This window comes from Oculina patagonica, chromosome 2, assembly GCF_052425735.1.
Source record: "Oculina patagonica isolate OP01 chromosome 2, crgOcupat, whole genome shotgun sequence".
Classification (NCBI taxonomy): Eukaryota; Metazoa; Cnidaria; class Anthozoa; order Scleractinia; family Oculinidae; genus Oculina; species Oculina patagonica.
In genome coordinates this window covers 36,683,793-36,709,244 of record NC_135759.1, presented here as the reverse complement: position 1 = coordinate 36,709,244, position 25,452 = coordinate 36,683,793, and the positions used below count along the sequence as shown (strand labels likewise).

Below are 25,452 nucleotides of genomic sequence, written 5' to 3'. Positions count from 1 at the left end.
AAAAAAGTGATTTAAAAATATAAAAACAAACAGCGGTTTACTAAACTTGACGTTTCGTATGCTAAGCTACATACATTTTCAAAAGTGTGACCGTTAAAAATTTTGGCAACTATTTTTATATTGTAATGAAAGGGGTCTGGAACCACCGCTGTTTGTTTTATATTTTTAATCAAGTTACGATGGCCTAAAACCTTTAGTCTGATTTCTTTTGTAAGCGAGAATTTGCTTAAAATCAACTGACATGTTTCGGACTGGGATCTTTCCCGTCAACCTATTAATTCAGCTTTGACCGCAAAATGATTCTTTTCCGAAGGCCAACAGAGAATTTTACTAAGGAAAATGAGGGTGAAGAAAAAAGGGGAGATATTTCTGCTTGATTTGTAAATCGGTTATTCAAAAGAAGCCCCTCAGAAAACGGACTTGTTTCGATCACAATGAGCCTATATCATATCTTGACACAACAACAACGTTGACCATCAGGCTAATTGTTTATTGCCGAGCCGGCAGTCAAAACAGTCATTTTCAGCGGAAGATCAATATCATATTTACTGTAAAGGGGAACATCGATATTAACCATGCAGTGATTTAATACGATAACGCTTGACAAAAACTGTGCGTGGTAAGAGAACCTCAACTGATCACGAAACTTCCTGAAAACACTTATACAATATTTGAGCCCAGTGATTACAATAGCAACACTTCAAGGCTGACTTTCTGTTTCGCTTTATGTTTTAACAAGATTCTTCCCATTTTTGTTTGATTCGTTTTATTCTAACCCTTTTTGTATCCTAACTGTTACTTATTCCTATTTCTCTAAGCTTTTAGCAAGTTAGGAGCTGTGTTCGTCGAAATGTTACAGATTACTGAAAACAAGTTTTGAAAACTGCACTAGCACTTTTTGCACGTATAAGTTAGCTTGAGAGTATACTGGTATATGGCATCATCAATTAATAATATGAGTCAGTTTTAGCAGTGCATGCAAGTCCTTCAAGCACGTTGCACATCGCACCGCGACCCTACTGGCTTGTAATTATGTGTTCTATTACATACAGCTGCTGCCCGGACTCGCCGTATCCAGATGTCACATTCACCCTTCATATTCGTCGAAAACCAGGGTTTTTCCTCTACAATATCATCATTCCTTGCTTGGTTATAGCATCATTAGCTATACTGACATTCGTCCTGCCGCCGGAGATCGGTGAGCGAGTGACTCTGGTGATCGAGTCATTCCTGGCCCTGTCGTTCGTTGTTTTGATGGTTTCCGACAGCGTTCCAGTCACGTCCGACGGTGCCCCGCTCATCACCAAGTTCTTGCTCATTTCCATGTGTCAGATAGGAGCCGCGCTTATCGCAAACTGTATCTCGTTGAATCTCTACAAAAAGTACGAGATGCCACAGTGGGTCAGAGTGGTGTTTCTTCACTACTTGGCCAGAATGTTGTGTATTAACTCGGGTCAACCGAGAGAAAGAATAGAAAGACAGCTCCCTCGAGTGCCAGTGCCAAGTCGATCAGCAGATATATTGGTTCTGGAGGCAAGGAAGCTCTCTGGGACAAAACCCCTCGAGTCAGCAGATGGAAATTCCTTATCTTCACCAATACATCACGCAGTCATGCAACGAGCCAATCGGGACACTACCTCAAAGATTGCAGAAGGACTCGCTGAATTGGCTCAGTGTGAAATTAACCACGACGAACATATGGCAGATCGTGATTTTTGGATTTTCGTCTCGCGCGTGGTCGATCGCCTTTTCCTTTTGGTATTTTCCATAGCGTTTGTCTGTTCTTCGTGCGCGATATTTGCTCAAGTGCCAGATCACTACAATTTACTCTTGTAAGACTTTGATGATCGTGGTTTTTAAAGAGGACTGAGCTCGCCGAAAGGCGAAAATGTCCGGATGAAAAACTTCCCAAATCTTCTGGTCTGAAAGACAAAAAAGTACAAGGAGTTAAAAACAGTTATGGCTGCAGAATTTATTGCTCACAGATCATTGTGAGTAGATTTAGTTCTAAAGTAAATGAATCAAAGTTGAGCTTATTGCCATAAAGGGAAGTGAGAGAACTCTGGGAGTTATCAACATTACAACATACATTTTGTGGAGTGTGACTTATAAAATAACAGGTTTTTCCTTTCTTCGAGGGAAAACTTTTAAATGATGTGATAATATGATTGTTATGCATGTTCGTTAAACTATGTCAAAAAAAATAATTATGTATGACTTTTACCAATGAATGCTGAGTCCGCTGCTTCCGTTTAAAAACCGTGATATATTTAAGAGGATAGGAACATCCAGATAGTTGATTAAAGACCATTGACTTGTTGATCTTAATCAGAACTAAAGGAAGAATGCCGAATCGAAACGAGGATATTTTGGGACCTACCGGCATAGTTGACTTGTGAGGGAAGTTTGTGTTGGCATATGATAAATTACTTATATTATTGATGTACGTTCAACAAGGAGGAGTAAAGCCAATATTGGACGAGAAAAATAACAAGATGGCTGAAAACGATTAAACCTTTTCCTATTTTTATTACTTTTTCATCCTTTGTATTTCATGACTCCTTTATTTGGAGTTAAGTTACAGGGTATCAGAAAATCCAAGTTTGATTATGAGTTTTCGTTCATAAGCCTTCACAAAATAATAAATTCATTGTGCAACTATTTTATTTTTATACGTGTCCCATCGTGGCGTTGATAAACTGTATGTTTGCCTGACATAGACGACACAAGCTAGGTGTAAAAGTAATTTTGACAAAACTCAGTTGGTAAAAAAAAAATACTGAGTAGCGCATTAAAATAAATAAAAGAAGGGAATTGTTTTTGGGGATGGCACTGCGTGAATTTAAAAACAATGGTAACATTATACTAGAAGAACAGAATACTCTGCCAATGAAGTTTAAAGAAATGTTAAAACTATAAATATTTCATTTTAACCTTGGAGATACATCCAAATTTGGGTTACAATATACCATCAAGTGGTATCCGCATTAAGTCTTTCGTCAATCATAACCTAATGTTGTACGTTATAAAATATACCGATTGTGAAATAAAATACTGGTCGTGGGTTGAATTTAAGCTGGATTATGGTCGTTCATCTCTCAATTTCTACTATTTTATTTTTCTTATTCACATACAAAATAAAACCTACATATAAAACGTAAAACGCTTCACTTCTTGAAATAAAACTCCACATCACTCAGCTCGTAATGCTTGGTTTAAAGAGGTTCAATTATTGATAAACCTTCGTGAATAGGTTTTTTTCTATCTTTGTTTGTTTTCTCCTTCCTTTATAGTTTGTTGAGTTTCCTTGATTTTTCATTTTTGTCAGCCTACACCTTGCTAAACGTAAATACACTTGTTCACATAATGGCATACAAGACGTTACGAACACGCAATCCGTCACCAAAGGACAAAGCACTGAATGAATGTAACGAAGAACTTAACCAAAAAATAAGAAATGAAATAGTTTAACATACAAGAGTTACATAAATCTAACCACTTACCTTTTTTTCTTGAAATAAACGTGGCTATCGATTTCCCATATTTTAGGAACGTTTAGATGTTACTAGTCTATAAGGAAAACGAAGTTAACGTACATGTAGATTTAAGTGCACTCTTAAAGGGAGTGTCAAAGAAAAGGTTTGTTTTGCTGACTCTCAGCGATTAACATTATAAATTTAAGTGGTTTAAGAGTATCGTATTGGTTAAATGGACTTGTGTTGTAATGGAATGCTCGCAAATCTACTCCTTGTAAGTAATAGAAGTAATAGAAGCTTACTTAATAATTTAGGTGAAAAGCAATTGCCTTTCGTTCGTAGTCGTTGATATAAAAATGTTTCTTGAATATTCAACTTAAATACAATCTGCAAAAGACGAAGTTTGCAAAAACAAAACAACAGTCTGTTGTGGGAGAGATAGCTGAAATAGTTTAGTAAGCCGGAAAGCAAAAAAAAAAGCAAAAATGATGGTGGGATGTAGAAGTGTCGGGAAAGATGTTTCATCATGAAACAGTTTAACTCCCACTTTTTTAAGTCTCACTTAAAACTTACAGCTTTTTATCATTTCTTTAAAATAGATCACGCTTGACTTCCTAGTATACCTGATTTCACCTCTTTTCCTTAACGTTGCGCACTTTCTTCTTTTATCGGACTATATTTATTAATTCAAGTCTTAGCGCTCAAAAAAATCTTGACGCCTACCTGTGAGTCGACTACAACAACAAACAGTAAATACGTGGTACACGTGACTCTTTTAAAAAACAAACTTGATCCAAGGATTGCCCTTGAACTATGAACTGAGTACGCGACTCGACCGCGGTCAAACGTCAGAAATATGCAAAAAAACAAGAAAAGCACTTCAAAGATAAGGTTTTAATTTTCACAGTTCAAAGTTCAATACATTACCGGTATTCTGACGATTTACTAAGTTTTTTGGAGCTTTACTAAAAAAGTTCTATGTGTTTGTAAATAGCAATATGCGGACTTGTCGGCGCCATTTTGTCAAAGAACTTTGGCTCGAATGCGGCTTTGGCTCGTTTACCTGAGGAAATGGGATTTTGTTTACACTCAGGTGCTATTTTATCTATCCCTGCTCGTACTAACACTTCATAATAAACGAAACTCCCCGCGTTTGACCGCGGTGAAGTACGCGACAACTACATAAAGAACCGGACCTACCACAGAAAGCGGTGAACAAGGAAGGTGCACGCCATATACTGAGGCACTTGAGCACGAAAAACAAATACTACCCACAGGTTCCTTCACGGTACAAACACCGACACAGCTTTCCAGAGACACGACTTTCCACATCTACAAGCAACTTGAAGGTACGTTGACTAACAGATAACACTTGACGGAGGTGGTCACTGTTACTTCCTGGAAGGTCTTTTTCTGATACGAACTGACACTATTTAAACTCAGTTTTAGATCCTTTGTGGCATTCTTTAGAAATTAGTTACAGCTTTCATGCGACGCACTTTGGAAGACTAAGCAATTAGAATTTATTTAGCTCGTTAAGTTTAAATTAATGTCAAACTGGGGTATTTTATTTATGATGGACTCTTGTCTACGGGAATACTATTTCCGAGTAATGACCCCCTGCCATTTCTATTAGAAGCAACAGAGCACTTAGATTCAAGAAAAATATGCGAGCTTCGTTTTGCGGCGAAAGAAATTGAATTGAAGTACCCTGAAATGTTTTTAAACCTATTTAAAAGTTACGAATTTTCTGCTGATAAAATTCAATTGATATCATGCAACTAAGCTAATTTCAAGTCCATTTTGCATGTCAAGGTCAAAACAGAAGAACTCTTAGTTAATTGTTGAGGCAATTAACCTTGAAACTCTAGAATGAGCTGGCACGACGGTTATTGGTTGAGGTTAAGCCTGATGTTGCGGCGATTATTAAAGCTGGGATCTGTGTTTCCCTGAGTTTCTAACTGAAGTGGAGGCTCTTTACATTCCTAATTTTATGGAAAAAGTCAATATCTATTCATGAAGCACAACGTTAATAAGTTATAGTGTGATTTAGGATTAGGTGCAACATTGTTCTTCACTTTCGTCTGTCCTAAAGTCCTCTCCTGTTTTCTTTCTAATCTTAGCTGCTGCCCTGAGCCCTATCCTGACATCACCTTCTACATCCGAATGCGTCGCATTCCTGGCTTTTTCCTCTTCAATATCATCATTCCTTGCCTGGTCGTTACTTCTTTCTCTGTTCTGACCTTCGCGTTTCCACCGGAATACGGTGAGCGCGTGACTCTAGTCATAGAATCTTTCCTGGCCATGTCTGTCGTCATCCTAAATGTCGCCGACAGCATTCCAGTGACATCAGATGCCACACCTATTATTGTAAAAATCCTGCTGGCCTCCATGTTTCAGATAGGTGCCTCCCTGGTTGCTAACTGTATCTCCTTGAATTGTTACAAGAAGACGGAGATGCCGCAATGGGTTCGAGTGTTTTTCCTTCATTACCTCGCAAGGATGCTGTGCATTGACACTGGGTACCCTAGAGCCAATGTTAGGTCAACAAGACGAATAGATGTTAAGGTAAGTGGGTGTATCTTTTTTGCAAAAAACCCCATGTAAATAAGGCCAATCTTCTTGCAACGTATTAACACTTTGTAAGGTATCAATTTCTTGAATAATTCGTCCTCACTTCAAACTATACTTAGTTTCCCAACATTAGACATTATGACAGTACGATGTAATGGAAACTTTTGTTTATACGTGAATGAACTCTGTTCAAAACTTGATCACGTGTAAGATCATGTGTTGCATTGATGCTGCGCCGGCAGGAATTCCGAAACTTTGCGTGTAGTTTCACGAAAAGCCAAGCAATCAGGCTGCGCCTCCCATAAAGTTGCTAACGGGCATTGATTACGACTGTATTACGGCATTGATTACTTGCCGAGCAACTAACCAATATATTGGTTAGTTGTCGGCAATAATTTCAAAACGGTTACGGCGTTATTAATCTATGGAGTGAGCAAAAAAACTACATCCTGTTTTTTTTGCTAAGTATCATGTAATCAATTTATTGCCCATCAGAAGGTTGGAAAAAGAGTTTTTAAAATATTAATTAAAACGTTTTGGCAAGTGGCAATTCATTACTACTAACCTATAATTTTTATTTATTTAACTCTTATCGCAAGGTGGAGGAGTTGGAAAGCAACTGCATCAAGCTGGTAGGAGCTAAACCTTTCAAGCCTGTCAATTTGTCGCCAAGCAAGCTGCCAGCGATGGCCATTAAATCCACGAACACCTTGACCAAAATTACAGATGGAATCAATGATCTTGCAAAGAGATCGCTTAAAGAAGAAGACACTCAATTAGACAGAGAGTTTTGGATCTTTGTATCTAAAGTCGTTGATCGAGTTTTCTTAATAATTTTCTCTCTCGTTTTGGTCTCCTCGACTAGTGCCATTCTCGCACAGATTCCGAACCACCACAGCTTAAAATAGATAGCTGTAATTTACATCATCAATGGGCTAGATGATCATGAATTTTGCCGATGGAATTCCTGACCTGACAAAGGGTTCTATTAGACGGTTTTGTGCCACTGAGGCTGGCCGTATTTCGATCTTTGTCAAAGTTGTAAAAGGTAGCAGCTCTGAATAGGCATCGAAATCATTCTACTTGATGACATTGCATGTGTGCGGTCTGCAAAAGACCCTCGCAACTTCCCGATTAAGCATTCTTTTTTCTAGCAATTTAGTGGGTCGCAACTTTCGGGGGATCTCTACTTTCTGGTACCTAACATGTTTGTCATAATTATTTTATTATTATTATGTGGGCCTCTTTACCTCACTGCGTAATAATATATAAAGAGATGTTGAACATAAATCCTGTTGAAAAAAATCGATATTTCATCAAACCAAAGTAAGATATATTGCCTAAAGAATAAGGGTAATCTATAACGAATTTCTTGCATCATTTTGGTACAGCCTGGGTCAAAAACCCCATAATTTTCATAATTCAAGTTGCCTTCTTTCGGAAGGTGGTTACTTTCGGAACTGTAAAGAAGTGTATTTGTGATTTTTTGCTCAATAACAGGGGTGATAAACATTATAAAAGAAAGCATTTTTCCTCGGGCAAATAAACATAAAAGTATGTTATAAATTTTTGTCGTGTTTGCAAACCTGGTTTGATCAATGAAACCTAGGTTTCCTATATTTTCTTCTTTCATTCACAAATTCTGAAATTCTCCTTACTTGTGGTTATACATTCTATATAACGTATGGTTTCCAGCTCTTTCGAACTCTAATACTTTGATCGATCAATATAACCATTGTTTATAGAGCGGTTTTCACTTGAGTGTCGAAAGTAAATTGCGTTTGCTTTGGTTTTGCATTACTACGCTTAGTGATTGGCTTAAAAATCTCGCGCCACTTTCTTAGCCAATCAGGAGTAAAACCAAAACCAATCATGACTAGGTCCCGCACGTTTTCCCGCGCTTCGTGCTAGCTACATGTATTTGCTTCGAGTTTTGATTGGTTCACTGGATTGTCTGTGTTCTTTGTGATTGGCCAGAGTAATTACTTTGGTTTTGGTTTTAGACACTCAATTGAAAACTGCTCTAACTTGACGCTGCAAGACTGGTATCATGCAAATACCCAATCATTGGGGAACAAGGTGCAGTCATCTTTTTGACATAACCAGTTACCATGATAACAATATAGCCTGTCAAATCAACCCTTATCCTAGACTTAAGTGCTTGTAACGCAAAAACGAGCTCACTGACTCCATTTTAATGTCAATGAAAAATGAATTAAACTTTTCAAAACGTTGTATATTGACGTGGTTATCATTATTCGTTGAACAATTTTTCACCAATAATTGCATTTGTTTGATACCACTTCTAGTAGCATGAAAAATAATGGTAGTATCAATCCATCAACGTTTTAGTGCCGGTCATCGTAAAGGAAGAGGACGCTGTGCTCCGTTGGAATAATGAATAAATAAATAAATGAATAAATAAATAAATAAATAAATAAATAAATAAATAAATAACAAATATTAGAACCACTTCACTGTTTCAGTTAACTTTGATATTCCATCCACATTCTAGATCGTAAATAAATTAGTTTTGAAGTACGGATCTCATTTCTATTTTATGGGACATTTTTCAGAATTATTAGCTACCTTATTAAAATGAATTAACAGTACGAGCATAAAGCTACCGCTAATAAAATGTGCCAAAACATTGAGCAGAATAAATAATTATGTCCAACACAAATGTAGAGGGTGGCATGGTGGTTTTCTGTTAGGGAAGTTGGATTCTGGATCGGAAAGTTTGCGCTTTCAAGAGCCTTAGTTAGCCTTCTTTCCCTTTATTCTTTCTTTTTTTCCCGCAGAAAGCCTGCTGGCAGACAAGCCTAAGAAAAGGCTGCTTTCTTGTTTTAGGGCAACTAAGGTACTTTATTTTTACAGTGCCCCTGTCTCACCAAGTTATGTAAATGGATACCACAAATTGTTATGACAACCTTGCAATTGGGATAATCTTCGATGGACTTATCTCACATCCCACCCATATGCTGCAAGAAACATAGTTAACCTCAAGTTTTGACCTCAAGATCTTAAATTATAACAGAACCAAAAGAGAATTTACTTTTTATTTTTTTTTCTTGGGATAATTTCATGGCAAATTTAAAAAAACATTTAGTGGTAAATCTGGAAATACCTTGGGATAATTTAATGGCAATGAAAACATCTCTCTTGAATGACCAGTTCCTTTATTCCCAAGACCTGCCTCCTGTTATATTTTGCCACAAACTAAATCAGTGAAAAGGCGATACTGCTGCAGTTCACCTAGACTACGAGCAGTCCCCGATTTTTATAGGGTCGAGTGGTCGAAACGTGCATGCCGTCACAAAATCACTTTGCACGGGCTCGTTCTCGCGCGTCGCGTCTCTTTGTTCGATGCAACTTTCTTGCTCACTCGCGTGCGCGCCCACTCGATTGACCCTGAGATCGAAAAATGAGGGATTACTGGTAGCCGAGAGTTCACAGGTCACATGTTCTGTTCGGTGCTCAGTTTCAGTTAGTCCATTTACAGGTGGCGCTTTTGTTTGAGGTCGTAATTATAGAACACAGTTTCACCCGCCGAAGTACTTTCCATTCTGGTGGCGGCGCAACAGGAGCCATAGCCAAAGATCTGCTTACTTCGCTCTTACATTACCGTCGATCTAACATCCTTCTAAGTTAAAAACACGAGTGTGTTCACTTGTCGTTAGTCAAGTTTTCGATCTTTTTTGTTTGTCGTCCTTAACCGTGGTTAGCCTCTGCCTTTTCTGGTTGCTAATGAGTAACGAGTAATGGAACTCTTGTTTTGGATTTTTCTGATTACTCGCTCGGTTTTGACCACAGCAGGTAAGCTTTGTTTTCATCCTTGGTTTATACACGTGAATCCATGCAAGTAAGTGTAACATGTAAAAACGTACGTTGATGGAATATATCAGAAAATAAAAACTAGAAATTACTCGATATCTTAAAATTTGTGTTTTCAAATTGGTCATCAAACCTAAACCTAACATGCCTTTGTTGTCTGGTTTGAATTTATCGAGAAAAATTAAACCATATGATAAATTGCTCAGGCGAGAAATGTAAACATTAACAAATTTACTTTCACACTCCCAAGGAAAGAGCAACCATTACACTGAAAAATAATGTTACACCATTTTCCTTTAGGCGCTTCATTGGTTTCTAGGCATAATGAAATAAGGGAGAGGAACGTGTGTTTGGCTAATGCCGGGTTAGCTCGCTAAAGTTTCGATTCAGATATCGAGTGTTAAAGTCTGTAAGCTATCCTCGGTCTTTCGTTGTTGGGCAGGGCACTTTACTTTCACAGGATATCATTGGTGACGGCAAATATCTCGGGCAAATATTTACGAGGTAACCTGCAATCTGGCTAGTAGTATTAGTGATGCTAGGAGTCACATAGTATTAAAGAAACAAAAGACGAACGTCGGACCCAGAAGCCGTCATGATCAGGCTTGAAACCTGCGTGGTAGACGCAAAAATGAAATGAATATGGTATTTTACTTTAAGGTGGCTCGTAGTAGTTTAGATATGCCTGTCTTTGGCATTCTATTGCTGCTACACCTGTAATGTTGAGGTTTAACTTTTAGAACATCCTTGTGAAGGTTTTACTATTAAACAAATTGGAGTCACTGTGACGTCAAAATTCGTTGTCATGGCAACTACAAAAGTGGTCAAAGATACCTTATTTTTGACCATTTGAGGCTAATAACTCTAAAACTAGAAGGTAAAAGTTTTTGTTTTTCATATATTTTTGTCTAAAGGACAAAAGAAACAATCTGACAATGTTTTAAAAAATTCTGTCAGAAATGTTCAGAGCCACCTTAAATTTATGCAAAAATAACGTAGCTCCGAATCCTTTTGACAGATTTCTTTAAAAATTTGCAAAAATGTATATTTTTTTCAGTTGGATAAAAATATGTAAACAAGAAGAACTTTCACCGAGTAGTTTTTGAGTTATTAGCCTCGAAAGGTCCAAAATAGTGTATCTTTAACCTCATATGACGTTGCAATGGAAACAGATTTTGACGTCACTATGACCTCAAATTGTTCATTGGTAAATGTTGTTAACGTTCATGCTAAAAGGTTTTCCTTAACGTTATTGGTATAGCTGTACTGTGATAGAATACCAAAGACGGGCATGTCTAATTCTGACGAAACTATTACGAGCCACCTTAAACGAACGCGAAATGTGAAAAAAGAGGTAGAGAGGAACTACAACTTTCCACCTCTTTTAGCCTCGATCTGAAAATATGGAAAACTGCAGTTAGGCGCGTATTTCTGCACTAATTTATTTTTTTTTTACCTTCTTTCACGTTCTTTCGGTCTTTCAATATTTAATTGTTGAGCAACTTGAAGTATTGTTACTTCGTTAGGATATAAGGTTTCCTAAGAGTTCGCCGGTTTTCAACACATTCTGAGCCTGTTTGATTAGTTGATTAGCCTGAGCATGATTAGGTATCACTGTATGTACGAGAATCCTATTTCATAGCTTTTAAGGACAAAAAGGTGAAATTGTACAATGAAGCAAAACATTTTCAACAAGTAGGTCAACGTCAAGCTTCATTTAGACGATGTTATAAACACTTACTTGTCGAATACATTAGGTGCTTTTTTGTTCTAATATTCAAGATTTTTTACCTTTAAAAACTCATAAATTATACTATTTTATATTAATACAGTACTAGAACGAAGGAGTGTTGCCCCTCAACCCGTTGTTGATCTCAAGGGAGCAAGAACGCAAACTATCAACACAGCTCCAAGTAAGAAAAACTTTATTCAGTTAACGTTTTATCCTCCAATCCTTACCTTCATCTATCCTCTGTGCCAAGAGGCACATATTTTAGACTTCTACATTCTGTCGCCTACCAGTTTCTGTGGGCCCTTACGGTGCACACGCAACTCCAGCCCTTCGATCGAACCCATTCCCTTCCTCCCTCTCCTCTCTTCCGCTGTTCCCCTCCATGTTGTCTTGAATCAGCATCAAACTTCTCCCAATTGATCTCCTAATGAATTTTACTTTAGAGAATTTGCCTTTCAGTAAATATTTTAGTTTCTGTTAAGATGATCAAGTCTTTCACTGCCATTACTTATCACGTTTAAGACATGTTTTGTTGAATACAACTACCATGACTCCCTACAGGTAAATATTATAGAGGGAATTGCGTATTGTTGATTATTCTTTGGGACCGTGGTGGGGGAGGGAATGAGATCTGGATCTCTTAAAAAGGATTACACGGTATAGGCAAAATACTTTTTCGTTGAGCATTCGTCCAGAGATGATTGATATGAGGCTAATCTTTCATTGACATGTATTCTCTTTTTCAGTTACCATCCATGTTCCACTTCCCAAAGGCTATGGTACACACGAACAGTCAGCTGCGCCGGCTGCCATTGCTCAAGAGGCACCTGAGGGTACATACCTGTTTCCTGTCACCGAGCAAAATAAAGAGCCACCGCCAGCAGTCAACTTGGTGCTTAACCTAAGGCTTCTTATGGATGGAGGTAACTATGTAACAAATCAGAGACAAAGAATTATATATCTGCTGGTCTATTGTGGAGTTCTTGTCAGTTCTTTCACATTCGGTGTTCCATACATATATGTTATTTGCCGGCCGGTAGGTCCGTATTGGGAAAAACTGTGCCCGAGGTCTTGAGTACGGCCCGAGGCCGCAGGCCGAGGGCCGTGGTCAAGACCGAGGGTACAGTTTTTCCCAATACGGACCGACCTAGGCCGGCAAATAACGTTTTTATTTTTTTCCTACTTCAATTTGTTTGGAAAAGAAACCGAGAAAAAATGCGTCGCAAAATCTTTGTTTGTATACGCGCGAATTTGACTTCAATGTTGAGTCCGACTCGATCGACGAGCAAGGAGTGAAGAATTCTGTTTGCTATTTATTTCGGAATAAAATAGCTTCGTTTAAAATGAACCATACTCAAGAACGGTTCAGCATATTTAATTTACACTACAGAGAATCAAGAAAAGCAAAAAAATCATAAATATAGCACACATAAGCCACAAAACTTAACACAATTAAATCGATTTCGGCTTCCCGAACAATTGCCGATAAATGTTTTGAAAAGTCTTGAAAGAAACTTTGCTCGTAGGGTGTTAATCCTATTTCTTTTGACTCAAAAATACTCTTTGACTGAAAAGCAGTTTTACAAGCTATTCACACTTGTATTGAACAAATTAATAATCTCTGCAATGATTCCTAGCAGAATTTTATTCTGATAAACAGTGCCAAACTGAATGAAATGCGTAGTGTCTACGTACGGCACAATTTTGGGATAATTAATTTGTCCGTTTTTAATCAAAGAATCTCATTTAATTGAATGATGGCAAATAGTGCTCTGTTTTTAGCGAAAAGTGACGGATAAACAAGGCAGTTTAACTCTTAGAGGAAGTCTAAAAACCGGTGAAGTTTACTGCAATGGCGTGAAAATCATAGCGAAATGCATGCACAAACAATGGCAAACTACGAACGGTAAACTACAACTCAATTTTGTTGAGAAATAAAATAAAATACTCGCCTTTCGAAGAACTTTGAGGCCTTTAATTCCACTGCTTTTTAGTCCTTTCAAATTTACAACGGCTGGTGAACAGCTATTTCGATTTTGGAGAGCAAAACTTTCATGTGTTCGTTCGACTCGCGCTGTAAACTGATTTCGCGCGGTGATGCATCCCGTTCCGTTTACCGCGGTCAAGATCGGAAAATTCCGCCCGCTCCCGGAACCAATCAGATTGCAGGATTCGGTTCATCTTGCCCGCTCGCGCGCTGAGAAAAAAATAAGGTTCTTTATTTTTTTCCAAGAGGGCACGGTAACGAATCCTGCAATCTGATTGGTTATTAGCGCGGGCAAGATTCTCCTATCTCTGCCCAATGGCCACGGTAACGCTTTCGTGAGTTTCATTTCGCGGCGAGACGAACGAACCCATGACAGTTTTGCTCTCCAAAATGATTTAAATCGATGTAGTTGCTCACCAACCGTTGTAAATTTGAAAGGGAAAATTAGCAGTGGAATTAAAGGCCTTGAAGTTCTCCAAAAGGCGAGTATTTATTCTCTTTAGTGACAAAATGAAGTTATGGCCGTGGTTTGCCGATCGTTGTTTGTGCATTCGCACTGATTTTCACGCCATTGCGGTTAACTGCAAGTCGCCGGTTTACAGACTCGATTTATCCTTTCAAACACCTTGCTTCTCTGCTACTTTTCTCCAAAACCGAATACTGCTTATCGCCATTCAAGAAAATGAGATGCTTTATTAAAAAACAGTCAAATTAATTCTCGCAATATTGTGCCGCCACTGTGCAGGCGACCAAACTACACATTTCAGCTTCATTCAGTTTCACTTTCGCAAACTTTTTGTCAAAACAGAATACTGTGGGAATCAACACAGAGGTTTTTGACTCGTTAAATACAAATGTAAATAGCTAAGTGCTCTCCAGTCCGAAAAGTAAGTTTAATTAACTAAAGAACTCACAAGCCGAAATGAAGTTAAAAGTGTTTCGCAACTCGCTGATTGCTCTGTTCTACATTGTGCTTTTCTATTATTTCAGATGCTTTTTTTTTTTTTTTGAGATGAAATTTTCCTTGAGTACTGTTCATTAAAGTGAATTTATTTTGTTTGGCAGTAAGCTCTTATAGCAAACAGATCATTATTTACTCTTGCCGTAGCTTATGGCGATCGACTCAACATTGGATGCTCGCGTATATAAATACAAACACATTTGGCAAGAAAGTCTTTGTAGGTTTTTTAGGTGTTTTTTAATCAAACACATTAAAGTAGGAAAAAAATAAATAAGTTATTTACCGGCTTAGGGTCGGTCCGTATAGTGAAAAACTGTGACCTCGGCCTTGGTCACAGTTTTTCACTATACGGACCTCCCAGCCGGCAAATAACATATATTTATTTCCAACTGTGTCCATCGTATCACAGCGTAGCAGCCTTCAGAGAAACATTCAGAAAAATATTTATACCAGACCGTTTATGGAAGTTAAAAAACGAAGAAGAAAAAATCCGATTGTTTCACTAAGTCATTTTCAGGGTTTATATTCTTATTCGATTTAGATTTAAGTAGGAAGCTACGTGGGCGAGTGGTTCAGTTTAGAGGGCTGCATTTGAAATCCGGAAGTCCCTAGTTCAATTTTTCCACCAGCTGCCACTTGCTGGATTCGTCGCGGTAGCTTGTGTTCATTTGCATTATATTTTGACAATGCATCTCCATGTGCAGCAGTACTAAATACATTATCACTTCAATAAATCAGGTCATTTATTTTATTTTCGTTAAATGTTATCAGTGATGTTCCCTTACAAACCATGTACATTTGTTGTTGTTTTGTTGTTGTAGAAAGGAAGCCCGAACATTCACAAGCTGTCACTGCCATTCCTGAACCAACGTCTCCACCAGCAGTTAAGGCCAATCCCGGAGAGTATGTGGCTCATGAAGTAAAGCTCGTGGCCCCGAATGACAATCTCAACCCAAGTCCTACTCCAGTTTCATCCATTGGTTTACAGGGAGGAATCAATCAAGGGGATTTCCAGGCGGCGACTGCTCCACAGCGCAATAGCCCTAACGTACCTCAACAGCCTGCAAAGAACTATGGCGTTGTTCCTTCTTTTCTTCTTGTTCCTAAAAGACGTGTGCTACACAATGTGCGATCCAACATGAAGACAACAGTACCTGGTAGGTTTGTCATCAAAAAGTATATTGTGAGCTGAAGTCCTGCTGGATATGCATCAACACACAAAAAAGCTGTTTAAAGCCTCTTTATTTTCTCAGTCGAGGCAGTGAACGGTTGAGAAGAAATTAATGTAAGTGGCTTTCCATATGAACTAGACAACTCAAACCCCAGCGAGCGAAGCCTTTATGGCTAGACCTGTAGTGCTGTAATCCCCGACATAACTATGATGGATCATTTAGCTGGCCTAGTACTAGTTCTATGGCAAGCTTAATGCATCCATACTTGCGCCTGTTCATTCCACTTAATAATAAGTAAAGCAATTTCCATAAATATTCGATTTAGCGCCCTCCTTCAAAATGCCACCCTTCCAATAAGTATCCCACTATAAATGCGTGTTGTTAATAAACGGCCCCAATTTGAAAAGACTTAGACTACTATCTTGTTTCCATTAGGATCACCATTGAGTAGGTTCAGGCAGCAATTTCTTTTTGAGCACAACAAGAAGCGCCTTCTCCATGGAGTACCACCGCTGACTGAAGATCAGAATCTAAACACAGAGGCTCAGAAATTTGCAATGGAATTGGCAAAACAGAAAAATACGTCACATACTGTTCTTAAAAAGAGAGTAGGTCATGGAGAAAACATCGCCCTCCGATGCTCTTATAAAGGTAAAATGTTATCCCTTACTGTTTTAAGAGGGAGTTAGATAGCGTATACAACTGTGTTATTTCTTTAGAAACAATGCTTTTGACTAGTCGTCAGATCAATTTCAGACAACAGGTATCACTGAATTCGAAATTTCTTTGGTTAAAAGTGTTTTGTATTTATTTCCTCGCGCAAGAAATAATCATCTTTTTGACCATAAAAGGTTACCGCATGACGACATCGCAGCGATGAAAATGTGTAATTCAGAGGACCCAAGTCAGGTCGGGTACTTAATATTCAGGAGCCCCGTATCTTAGTAACGCGCAATCTTTGTTCACGTATTGTCCAATCGGGAGTCGTCAAGGGAGTCTCAAAGCGGTACCGTGAAACCGAGGTTCGGGAACTGGTTCGTCGGTTCGAAGGCAAGTTTGTCGTCAAGTCAAAACCGGTTTTGAAGGGAAAACATAGGATAAAAATTATTGACCAGCATGATAACAAACAAGCCCAAGACAGAGAACAGTGGAAGAAAACTGTGGATGAGCTATGCTTCACTTAGGAGCCAAGGCTATATATATATGATAACAAACAGCTTCTTGTAACCGGAAAGTCATGATGGAGGGTCAAATAATTAACCTCTGTTGGATGGTATAGTATCAGTCCATCAAAGTGCAAGCGTTATAAACCATTACCAGCCACCTCAAGCTATTCATGGAATTTGAACATCAGATGTTAAACTCCTAACTATTTTGTTTCCTGTTGTTCGTGTAGGCTCTCCTCTTACTGGGGCTCGAGCCACAAATCTATGGTACGACGAGAATAAGAAGTTTGATTGGAAAACCAAATCGTTTACACCAGCAACAGAACGATTTACTCAGATGGTTTGGAAGAGTACCACTAAAGTTGGCTTTGGACGATCTCAGTTTATCGATAAAAGTAAGTTGTCGTAAAGTTAGTTTCTTCACAGGTATATTAAGCAGGAGATCTATACAAGAACACAACAGAAAAAGCAATGACTCTCTTCTAGGCCCGATTGCAGTTATTTTTAACAATCATATCAAGGCAAGGAAAAGGCCACTTCGTAAGCTTGCACGAGCGCAGTAAACTTCTGCATAGCGCGAAAATTAACGACAAATGTGCTTTACTAAGGGCCTCCACAGACTAGTTCAGTATTTTGTTATCAAAAACTGAATGTTGTCGAATAAGACTAAATTTTGATAAACATTTGACAATAAAAATAAGCGGCAGTGACACAACGTTTCGATGTCATCCTGACATCATTTCTGAAAATAAAAACGTTCCAGTGTTATATATGCGGTTGAGGTGTGATGTTTCAAACATTTGTTTTAAACAAATGTTCGCGCGGTGTCCGTTGCGTGTTCAGGCTAGGTTTTTCTTTCTAATAAAAAATTTCGTTCGTCAGTTCCGCTGCATCTTGGCGGAAAACTGGTGGTCGCCGATGTTTGGCCGTGATCGTTCTTTACTCCCGTTGCGGAGAACCTATGTTCATCATCGTTGGTGTGGCCGGCTGGTTGCCGACATTCTGCATCCGTCACATTGGTTTGTCACAACGCATGTTGATGGTGGTTTTGGTTCACGCATCTTGTCTCCGATGCGCTCTTGATACTGGTTGAAGAGTGTGTCGATTCTTGCTCGGTCGATAGTGTTTTGCTCCGTCGGCGACGTTTGATCTGTTCCCTCGGTGAATGATATCTTTTTGTTGGTACTCAGCTGGCACGACTGATTCTGTCCGATGTAAACATTCCACTCATTGGAGTGTTAGTTGTCAATAACTGAGTCAGGCCAGCGAGAGCTTCAGAACTAACATTCACTACGCATACTCAAACCACTAACCACTGGAAATGCAGTTACAATAGTTGTCGACAACTGGGGCCAACATTCCCACACACGGGAAGTACGGTTAAAAACCGTAGGTCTCGAAAACGTTTAGTTGTTGACACTGCCGACTAAGCAATTTCCCTTTTCGAAAAAAGAAAACTGCCTAGCTGTCGACAACTTTAAATATAGCGTTCACTTGTCGACAACTCACCTCACACACTACGTTTTTTAGTTGTCGATAACATTTAATTTTCGACAACAAATAATTGTCGACCACAAAATTTCTAGTTCGTGGAGGCCCTAACAGTAACTAATAAGTTACTTCTCAGGGTAAACAGAAGAAGGGTCACGGTGGCCTAATGTTTATAAATTAGTGCATTGGACACTAGATGGAGACTGAATTCCGATTCCGAGATCAGGAGTGACCAGTTGTCTCGTTTTAAGTTGTGTTCTTGAACAAGATGAGGTCAGAATTCTGACGTCCGGTTTCGAAACCGGAGAAAACATCGACAATGATAGGCCATCGGGCTTGAAAGAGTGCCAAGAGTGTTGGCGTTTATCTTCAACCTAAATCTATAAGATTGACTAACAGTATGGTTTATGTGTTTGCTGCATATACACTGATGATAAGGGATTTGGCTTGTAACTTTTGATTTTGTTTTCATTACAGACGGAAGAATCTGCTTCGTAGTTGTGGCCCGTTATGAACCAGCCGCAAAAGTGGGAAAAAAGATTTTTGACAACGTCCTTGAACCCGTTAAAGTGTTGAGTGGAAAAGCCGCCGGTATTCATTAAACAATAAGATTGGTAATAATTCGTTAAGTAAAAAAAAACACTACCAGAGCATGTCAAATATATTGTGCATCAAACTGCTGAAGTCCCAGGATGTAAAATCAGCATCGGTGGAAAAAACAAATGACATTTCATGTGCTGGAAACTATGCTTGAATACATAGTGACTAAACTTAAATTTTGTCTGGTGTAACGGTATGAAAAGAAATAAAGTTTGTTTATTGTTTAGCTGGTATACATGATTGTATTAAACATAACATAACAAAAACTTTATTTTCTCTCGAATTTTAGAGAAGCTTTTAGCTAATATTATAAACATTAGTACCTAATATATTTTCGAGAATACAACAAAATAGATTAAAATAGATTACAAAAATAAGTTATGTGCTTATTATTCTTATAACATTCTTACGCGTTACTTTATGTTCTTTTATAAGCTTTTTTTGCGAATGGGCTGCAATAATAAGTTCTTAGTAAAAGCTGAACACCAACAAGAGGACACTCATAAACATTGCGAAAAGAAGATAAACTCCCTTTTGTGAGCACTGTCTGAACAATCAGCTATTATTCCTGGAAAGTCAGCTGTTACTTAGTTGCCGAAGAGGCTGTATGTCGGGTTTGCTAAAACAATGAATCGTAGTTTTACAGCTAAATAAATTAGATCGAGCACTCTTCAACCTAAAAGTTCAGCTCAGTAATCACAACACAAAAAAACTACAAGAAAAATATTATTACTGATAATTACTTGCTGGTAAATTGCCAGAATAAAAAAAATATGTTCGCGTTCGCTGCATTCTGAGAGAAATAAAACTGAACGGGGAAACAACGCTTCTTGCTTTGACACTTTCTTAACTTTCTTAAACTTTCTAAAGTTTTTTCCTTCAAAGCCATCGCATTTACCCTCTGAATATTCCTTAAAAATGAAGTCTTCCCGTTTTTCAGAACATATTTACCACAAGTTCACTCCATTCGAAAGTGTCCCGTAGAGTACCGTCAAACTCATTTGCTGTGAGTGGCCTTGTAACATTTCAGACGAGTCTATTTGAGCGCTCTTTTAAATATGGCAACATTTGCACAAATACTGCAGGACATCTGCCATGAACCGACGGCAGATAACAAATGATTTATGACCATGGATTACAATTTTCCAATAATGACTACATACACTCACTTAATTTTCTTTTCTTTTTACAATCACATTTAAATTTTATGTTGTCCTTCTGTAATGACATGATTCTCTTTAAATTGAGAGAATAAACGTTATTTTAAGTGCCAAGTAAAGTTCACAACAAACCAAACGTTTCGGGCTTAGCCTTTCATTAGTGGTTAAATGATCGTTAAAAGTTTTAACGATTATTTTACCACTGATGAAGGACTAAGCCCGAAACGTTTGGTTTATTATGAACTTTACTTGGCACTTAAAATAACGTTTATTCTCAATTTTCACAGTTACAAGTGCCACGCAGCGAACAAAGAATTTTCTTATAAAACTAGTATGACTCTGTTGAAAGCCTGTGAAGAACTATGACAAAGCAAAATAGTAAAACATGTACCACCAAATTATTCCATGTTGTCCCTGTGCTGCTGTTTTTTTTTTTGTTGTTGTTGTTTTTAACGATAAGTTGGGAGTCGGAACAGGAGAAACATAATTACATAATTATCCGTAAAAAAAACTAAAAAAATAAATCGAAAAAGACGGTTTTGTCAAAAATGAAAAAGTATTTGCTCCGGCGTCAACACTAAGGACACTAAAATTGCCAATGTCGTTATGCTGCTAGTGTTCCAACACCAGGCTTGATTCTGACAATTATTCTCGTTAACGGTTTATTGCAGTTTTAAGTATTTGTAACATCATATATGTACAAACCTTCTGTTATTCTTTAGATAAAATAAAAATCACCGTTAATAATCTGCGCATCATAAATTCGCCATTTTCATTGAGAAAATTTAATATCGAAGTATAATATTGGACGTCGTTATACAAATATAACACTTATTATTGCTATGCATGGTTGCTATGACGACAAAGAAAAACCTTAATTATTTTTCCTCGTTTCCTCACTTGTTTTATTTTCTCTTAGGAAAAAAATATTTAATTCAAAGGGCATATAAAAAGGTTTTACATCAGTGTATCTTGCCCCTCTCCATTTCTTTTTGTTATAGTTATGAAATGTTGTTATTTAACTTGAAGTTAAGGAAAAAAAATATAAAAATACAATGCAAATTGTTTGTTGGAAGCAAGATGTATAGTAGATATTGGTTATCATTAGCGGTCATTAGATTTGCAGTTTTCGAAAGTTCTTACACTTGAGATTATTTTAGAGCATTCGGGCCTTTGTGGGTGTTATAATCCCCTTAGCTAAATCGGCCAAGAAACAGTAATGATCCCAAAAAGGATTACAATCAGCAAATCTGGGTTTAAAATTAATCATACCTGCGATAAAATCCCTCGAGTGTCCAAAAAAGCTGTTGAAATTTGTAATAACTATTTTCCTTTCCAAGCATTTAAATGAGATCATTTAGCATTTCCACTAAATTATTCTTATTAAAAATACGAAAAAAACCGTCATTTTTTTTTTGGATGTTCAACTTATCCTTATGAACATAATTTCTTCGTCTAGTCGTTGAAATTGTCTCGCTCTCGACAGCGATCAGATCATGCTAAGATTTTTAAGATTATTTCACAATGGAATAATTTATCCTTTGCTGTTGATATCTTTTTGCGGTGAAACTGAAATTGTCCCGATAGCTATCTCTCTTTTAGATCTTTCATACAGATTCTTTTAACTTGAAAATTTTAACCGTTAAAAACCTCTTGCAGTAATTTGTCTTTGTCGGAATAAAAATATTAGTTTGCCAATAACCTGATTGTACATGGTTTGAGTTTTGATATTTACGGAATCTTTATTTGCTTATCGACGCTTGGACTTTATTATTGTTTGCCCGGTAACATTAGCAGCCGGTTTCATTGAGGATATGCAAAAAACGACAAATCCGTAGAAAATAACATTGCCGGATCATAAACTGGAATTTTCGGCGGTTACTTTGAGAAGAAAACATTCGTCCTTTTTTTCTTTTCACTAGTTCTACAATGTTTAGTTTAATACGATATCAAAGATTATAAACAATTCGATAAAATTAACACCCTTTTTTAAGCCGATGGAGAAAATTTCTTAATTAAACTTGCGACTAAATTCAGAATCCCAAAATGACAGAAACGTCGAGAAAAAATGTACGTCACACTTAAAACATAACCAAAGCAAAAATTTCCGCGGAATATTTTACGTTTTAATTAAAGCCTGAGAAACTTTTTTCATTCGCTCCGCTTTTAAACGACGCTTTATGTCAATATGCGAAACCCTTCAGATAAAATATTCCTGTAATATTTTCGTTTTTGGATGTCACGACTTAACCTTTGGCCTAAAATGTCTTAAAACATCGGCAATGAGCCCTACCCTTAAATTGATTTCTTGGAAAATCTTTTCACTGTCTTCAATCGTACATATATTTTTTCAATAGCTAGTTGGTTAAGAAAATAGTTGCTTACAAATTGTTTGAAACCGGTGGTCAATTAACATTAACGACATATTTCGCCAATAATTCGTCCTAGAAATTACATTGAGTCGAGTGTAGATTAAGACCTATTTCTTATTCGTCGCCGCTCAATGACACTTTCAGTATCAGTAAATGAAAAGCACTTTAAAAACGTTTTCAAAGCAACAATTCTACTTTTTTTCTATTCATGAAAAAGAATAAGTTTATCTCATGTCCACACCTGCCGTTAGATATCCAAATCACATTTTACTGTTTAATCGTACCATGTTTAATTTTCGCCTTGGTGTCAAAAACGTCCATCAAACATGGACGGAAAACAAACGCTTTCTATAAAATTAATTTTCTTTCTGCTTCGCTTGTAATAAATCAATATGAAAATTCACTAGAATGTTTGACGAATTACTGACAGCTACTGGTAAAATTTGATCCTCTGAGGCGAAAATTGTAATCCAAATTCGCGTTTTTTTGTTTTAATTTATACCATGGGCGTGCAGGTGGCTTACAAAGGTATTAAAGGGATTACTGGCAGCGTCCGAATGAACAAAGTAGATATTCTGCTTTGAAGCTGGCCATTCAAGAGGAAGGCTTGTTACATCGAGGTTGGCGCTGAAAGTGAATACGGTCTCGCCGAGAAAGGAGTCCTCAAAGGCGAAGATTTTAACCGTCGTTTCGGCAACTATAAACACTTTCATCGCAAAGTACACAAAGCTTGTATACTCATCAATCAAGTGTAGGACAGGAAGACAGGTTTTTTAAACTCTTTAGGTTATGGAAAGAGACATTTCTCTCAGTATTACCGGGTTGAAAAACCGCCCAATTCTAAATTGATGAGCCTGGATTCATTGAGGAAACCAGGAAGGACAAGCAAGGAGCACAAAGTGTGTGTACAGAAAAACCTGCTATCATTAGCGATAATATAAGTTTGCATTTTATGACGGAGCGCATTGATACCAATTGATAAATACTACATCAAAGAGAAGGGACACGATTGAATTTGTGCAATGGCGTACCGCGACAATTTTACGCTCGGCGGCAATATCTCCGCTATGAGCAACGCCACGGCCAGCGGTGCAAGTCCTGCGGCGGAGCCTGTAGCTATCAAAATACTAAAAACATTCTGCTACTGTGTGATAATGTTGATGTCTCTGGTAGGAAATACTCTGGTTATTAGCATTATCTTCCGAAACAAGAGAATGCGGACTACCACGAACAATCTGATCGCTAATATGGCAATAAGCGATCTGCTTTTCCCGCTTTTTGCTGTTCCGAAAGAGATAGCGCAAATTCTGATCGTCCAGAGCCGATGGCTAGTCGAGGGTATCGGTGGAGAAATCTTATGCAAGATCGTCAATTTCTCGCAAGACATCTCAACCGCGGTCTCCATACTGAGCTTGGTTGTCATAGCTTTTGATCGATTTTACGCCGTGAAATTTCCTTTCAAGCCCCCCATCATCACGTCGAAAATGTGCCGCATCATCATTGCATTCATCTGGATTGTAGCCATGGGCTTACATTCGCCGTACTTTTACACCTTCCGATTAAAAATATTTCAAAACGATGCATACTGTGTGAACGAGTGGGAACCGGCTTTCGACAGTATCTCTACTCAAAAGATTTACTTTTTGATTATCTTCGTGGTGCTAATCTCATTTCCCATAGCGGTGATCACAATCCTCTACACGGCCATTGCCGTTGAAGTTTGGAAGCAAAAGGGACCCGTCGAACGCTCTTGCCAAGAACGACAAAGGCGCGAATCTGAAAACAGAAAAGTGCTTAAACAAGTCGTAACGGTGGTTGTTGTTTTTGTCTCGTGTATCACGCCTATTACGATATTTGGCTGCCTTGTTCACTTTGTCTGGGATTTAAAGATACCGCCTGAAATAGACAGCCTAAACTTCAGATTCAGCGCCTTATTTATAATGCACTCTAACGCGGCGATAAGTCCTTGTATATATTTCATTTTTAACAAGAACTATCGAAAAGGGTTTAAGGAAATAGTCGTAAACTGTACTCGGATGTTTAACGGCGATAAAAAACCAACTAAACCGAGCGGTTCTGACCAGTCAAAAGTTGAAACTAGAGTAGAGCGTGTTACAAAGCAAAGAGCACCTCGATGTCAATATATTTAAACCTTACATATTTACAGATATATATGAGATAAAACAGAATAGTCTTATAAGTGGCTTCAAACAAGAAATCTGCTTTAAGTACCGTCGTTATCAATCCGTAAATCAGCTGAAAGTTAACAATATAATCGTTAAAAACAATTATACTCTTATTTCGTACTTTGACGATTTCTGTTTCATACTATCTCACCACAGAGATAAAAAGAACTCTTAAATGTTGTCAAATGTCTGGTGACTTTATTAAACTTGATTAAAGCTAAAGGAAACTGAGGTTATGTCACTTTGATTTATTCTAATATTAAATTGCCCTTAATTAAAATGTTAATTAGAAAATTAAGCGAATTATTTTTCTCTGATTTAATAATCTCCCTAAATATATGGCATAAATACAAAAAATGTAGTTTCAATTTGAGAATATTTGCGGTTCAATTTTGGGAATTACCGCGAGGTTCATTCCAATAATTGTTCAGTTGCTAATGAAATCCAATCAAGCATGCCAAATAGAAATTTAGTCTATGGATATCCTCTGCCTTCATTAGTATAATGAACTCGCCTTTTCGTCGAAGATCTTTCGACATTTACAAACACGATTACAGGATATTAAAATGTTGACAGAAGAAAAAAAAAACAGAAAATTTTCTGCTTTTTACAATGCGTTGCATCTCTAATACAGAACGACTCATCACGAAGTGCGGTTTGTTACCATGGTTTCTTTATTGATTGATTGGAGAGGTTCCTAATGGGGGAGGGGAAGTAGACGTGGGGGTGGTAGACGAGGAC

The 25,452-nt window shown here is 37.7% G+C and overlaps 3 protein-coding genes and 1 long non-coding RNA gene across 8 annotated transcripts in view; 3 read left to right on the top strand and 1 right to left on the bottom strand.

The window, feature by feature from the left end:
- Nucleotides 1-8,711, top strand: part of LOC144644515 (neuronal acetylcholine receptor subunit alpha-10-like) — a 44,506-nt gene extending 35,795 nt beyond the window's left edge. For 3 of the 4 annotated variants that reach the window (XM_078504021.1, XM_078504022.1, XM_078504024.1), the window contains one exon: nt 1,053-3,075. In XM_078504021.1, coding sequence (XP_078360147.1) covers nt 1,053-1,836 — 784 coding nt within the window. In that variant the 3' untranslated portion in view covers nt 1,837-3,075. Of the gene's footprint in view, nt 1-1,052; nt 3,076-5,599; nt 6,045-6,649 lie in introns of those variants that run through there. The other variant, XM_078504025.1, reaches the window with a different exon arrangement.
- On the bottom strand, nt 470-5,110 carry LOC144644533 (uncharacterized). Of its 2 annotated transcripts, none has more exons than XR_013569130.1 (2): nt 4,677-5,110; nt 470-1,922 (listed from the first exon to the last, which is right to left on the bottom strand). It is a non-coding gene; the product is annotated as an uncharacterized LOC144644533 (long non-coding RNA). The 2 variants fall into 2 exon arrangements; XR_013569129.1 differs by lacking the exon at nt 4,677-5,110 and adding an exon at nt 3,504-3,732.
- A 918-nt stretch (nt 8,712-9,629) lies between the features above and the next one.
- Nucleotides 9,630-19,219, top strand: LOC144644521 (uncharacterized). The gene is made up of 7 exons (XM_078504033.1): nt 9,630-9,866; nt 11,717-11,797; nt 12,363-12,539; nt 15,386-15,721; nt 16,172-16,387; nt 17,133-17,297; nt 18,871-19,219. The coding sequence occupies exons 1-7, from the start codon at nt 9,812-9,814 to the stop codon at nt 18,993-18,995; spliced, it is 1,155 nt and encodes a 384-aa protein (XP_078360159.1). The 5' UTR covers nt 9,630-9,811; the 3' UTR covers nt 18,996-19,219.
- Nucleotides 19,220-23,105: 3,886 nt separating this feature from the next.
- LOC144642053 (RYamide receptor-like) lies at nt 23,106-24,932 on the top strand. Its single transcript, XM_078501051.1, has one exon. It carries the CDS (start codon nt 23,548-23,550, stop codon nt 24,673-24,675), a length of 1,128 nt encoding a protein of 375 aa, XP_078357177.1. The 5' UTR covers nt 23,106-23,547; the 3' UTR covers nt 24,676-24,932.
- Nucleotides 24,933-25,452: the final 520 nt, after the last annotated feature.

Bases quoted from the DNA above. Each gene is read 5' to 3' on its own strand.
- LOC144644521 (XM_078504033.1), top strand. From the start codon at position 9,812: ATGGAACTCTTGTTTTGGATTTTTCTGATTACTCGCTCGGTTTTGACC. The intron at 15,722-16,171 runs GTAGGTTTGTCA...TGTTTCCATTAG, and splicing joins CATGAAGACAACAGTACCTG to GATCACCATTGAGTAGGTTC. The intron at 17,298-18,870 runs GTAAGTTGTCGT...TTTTCATTACAG, and splicing joins ATCTCAGTTTATCGATAAAA to ACGGAAGAATCTGCTTCGTA.
- LOC144642053 (XM_078501051.1), top strand. From the start codon at position 23,548: ATGGCGTACCGCGACAATTTTACGCTCGGCGGCAATATCTCCGCTATG.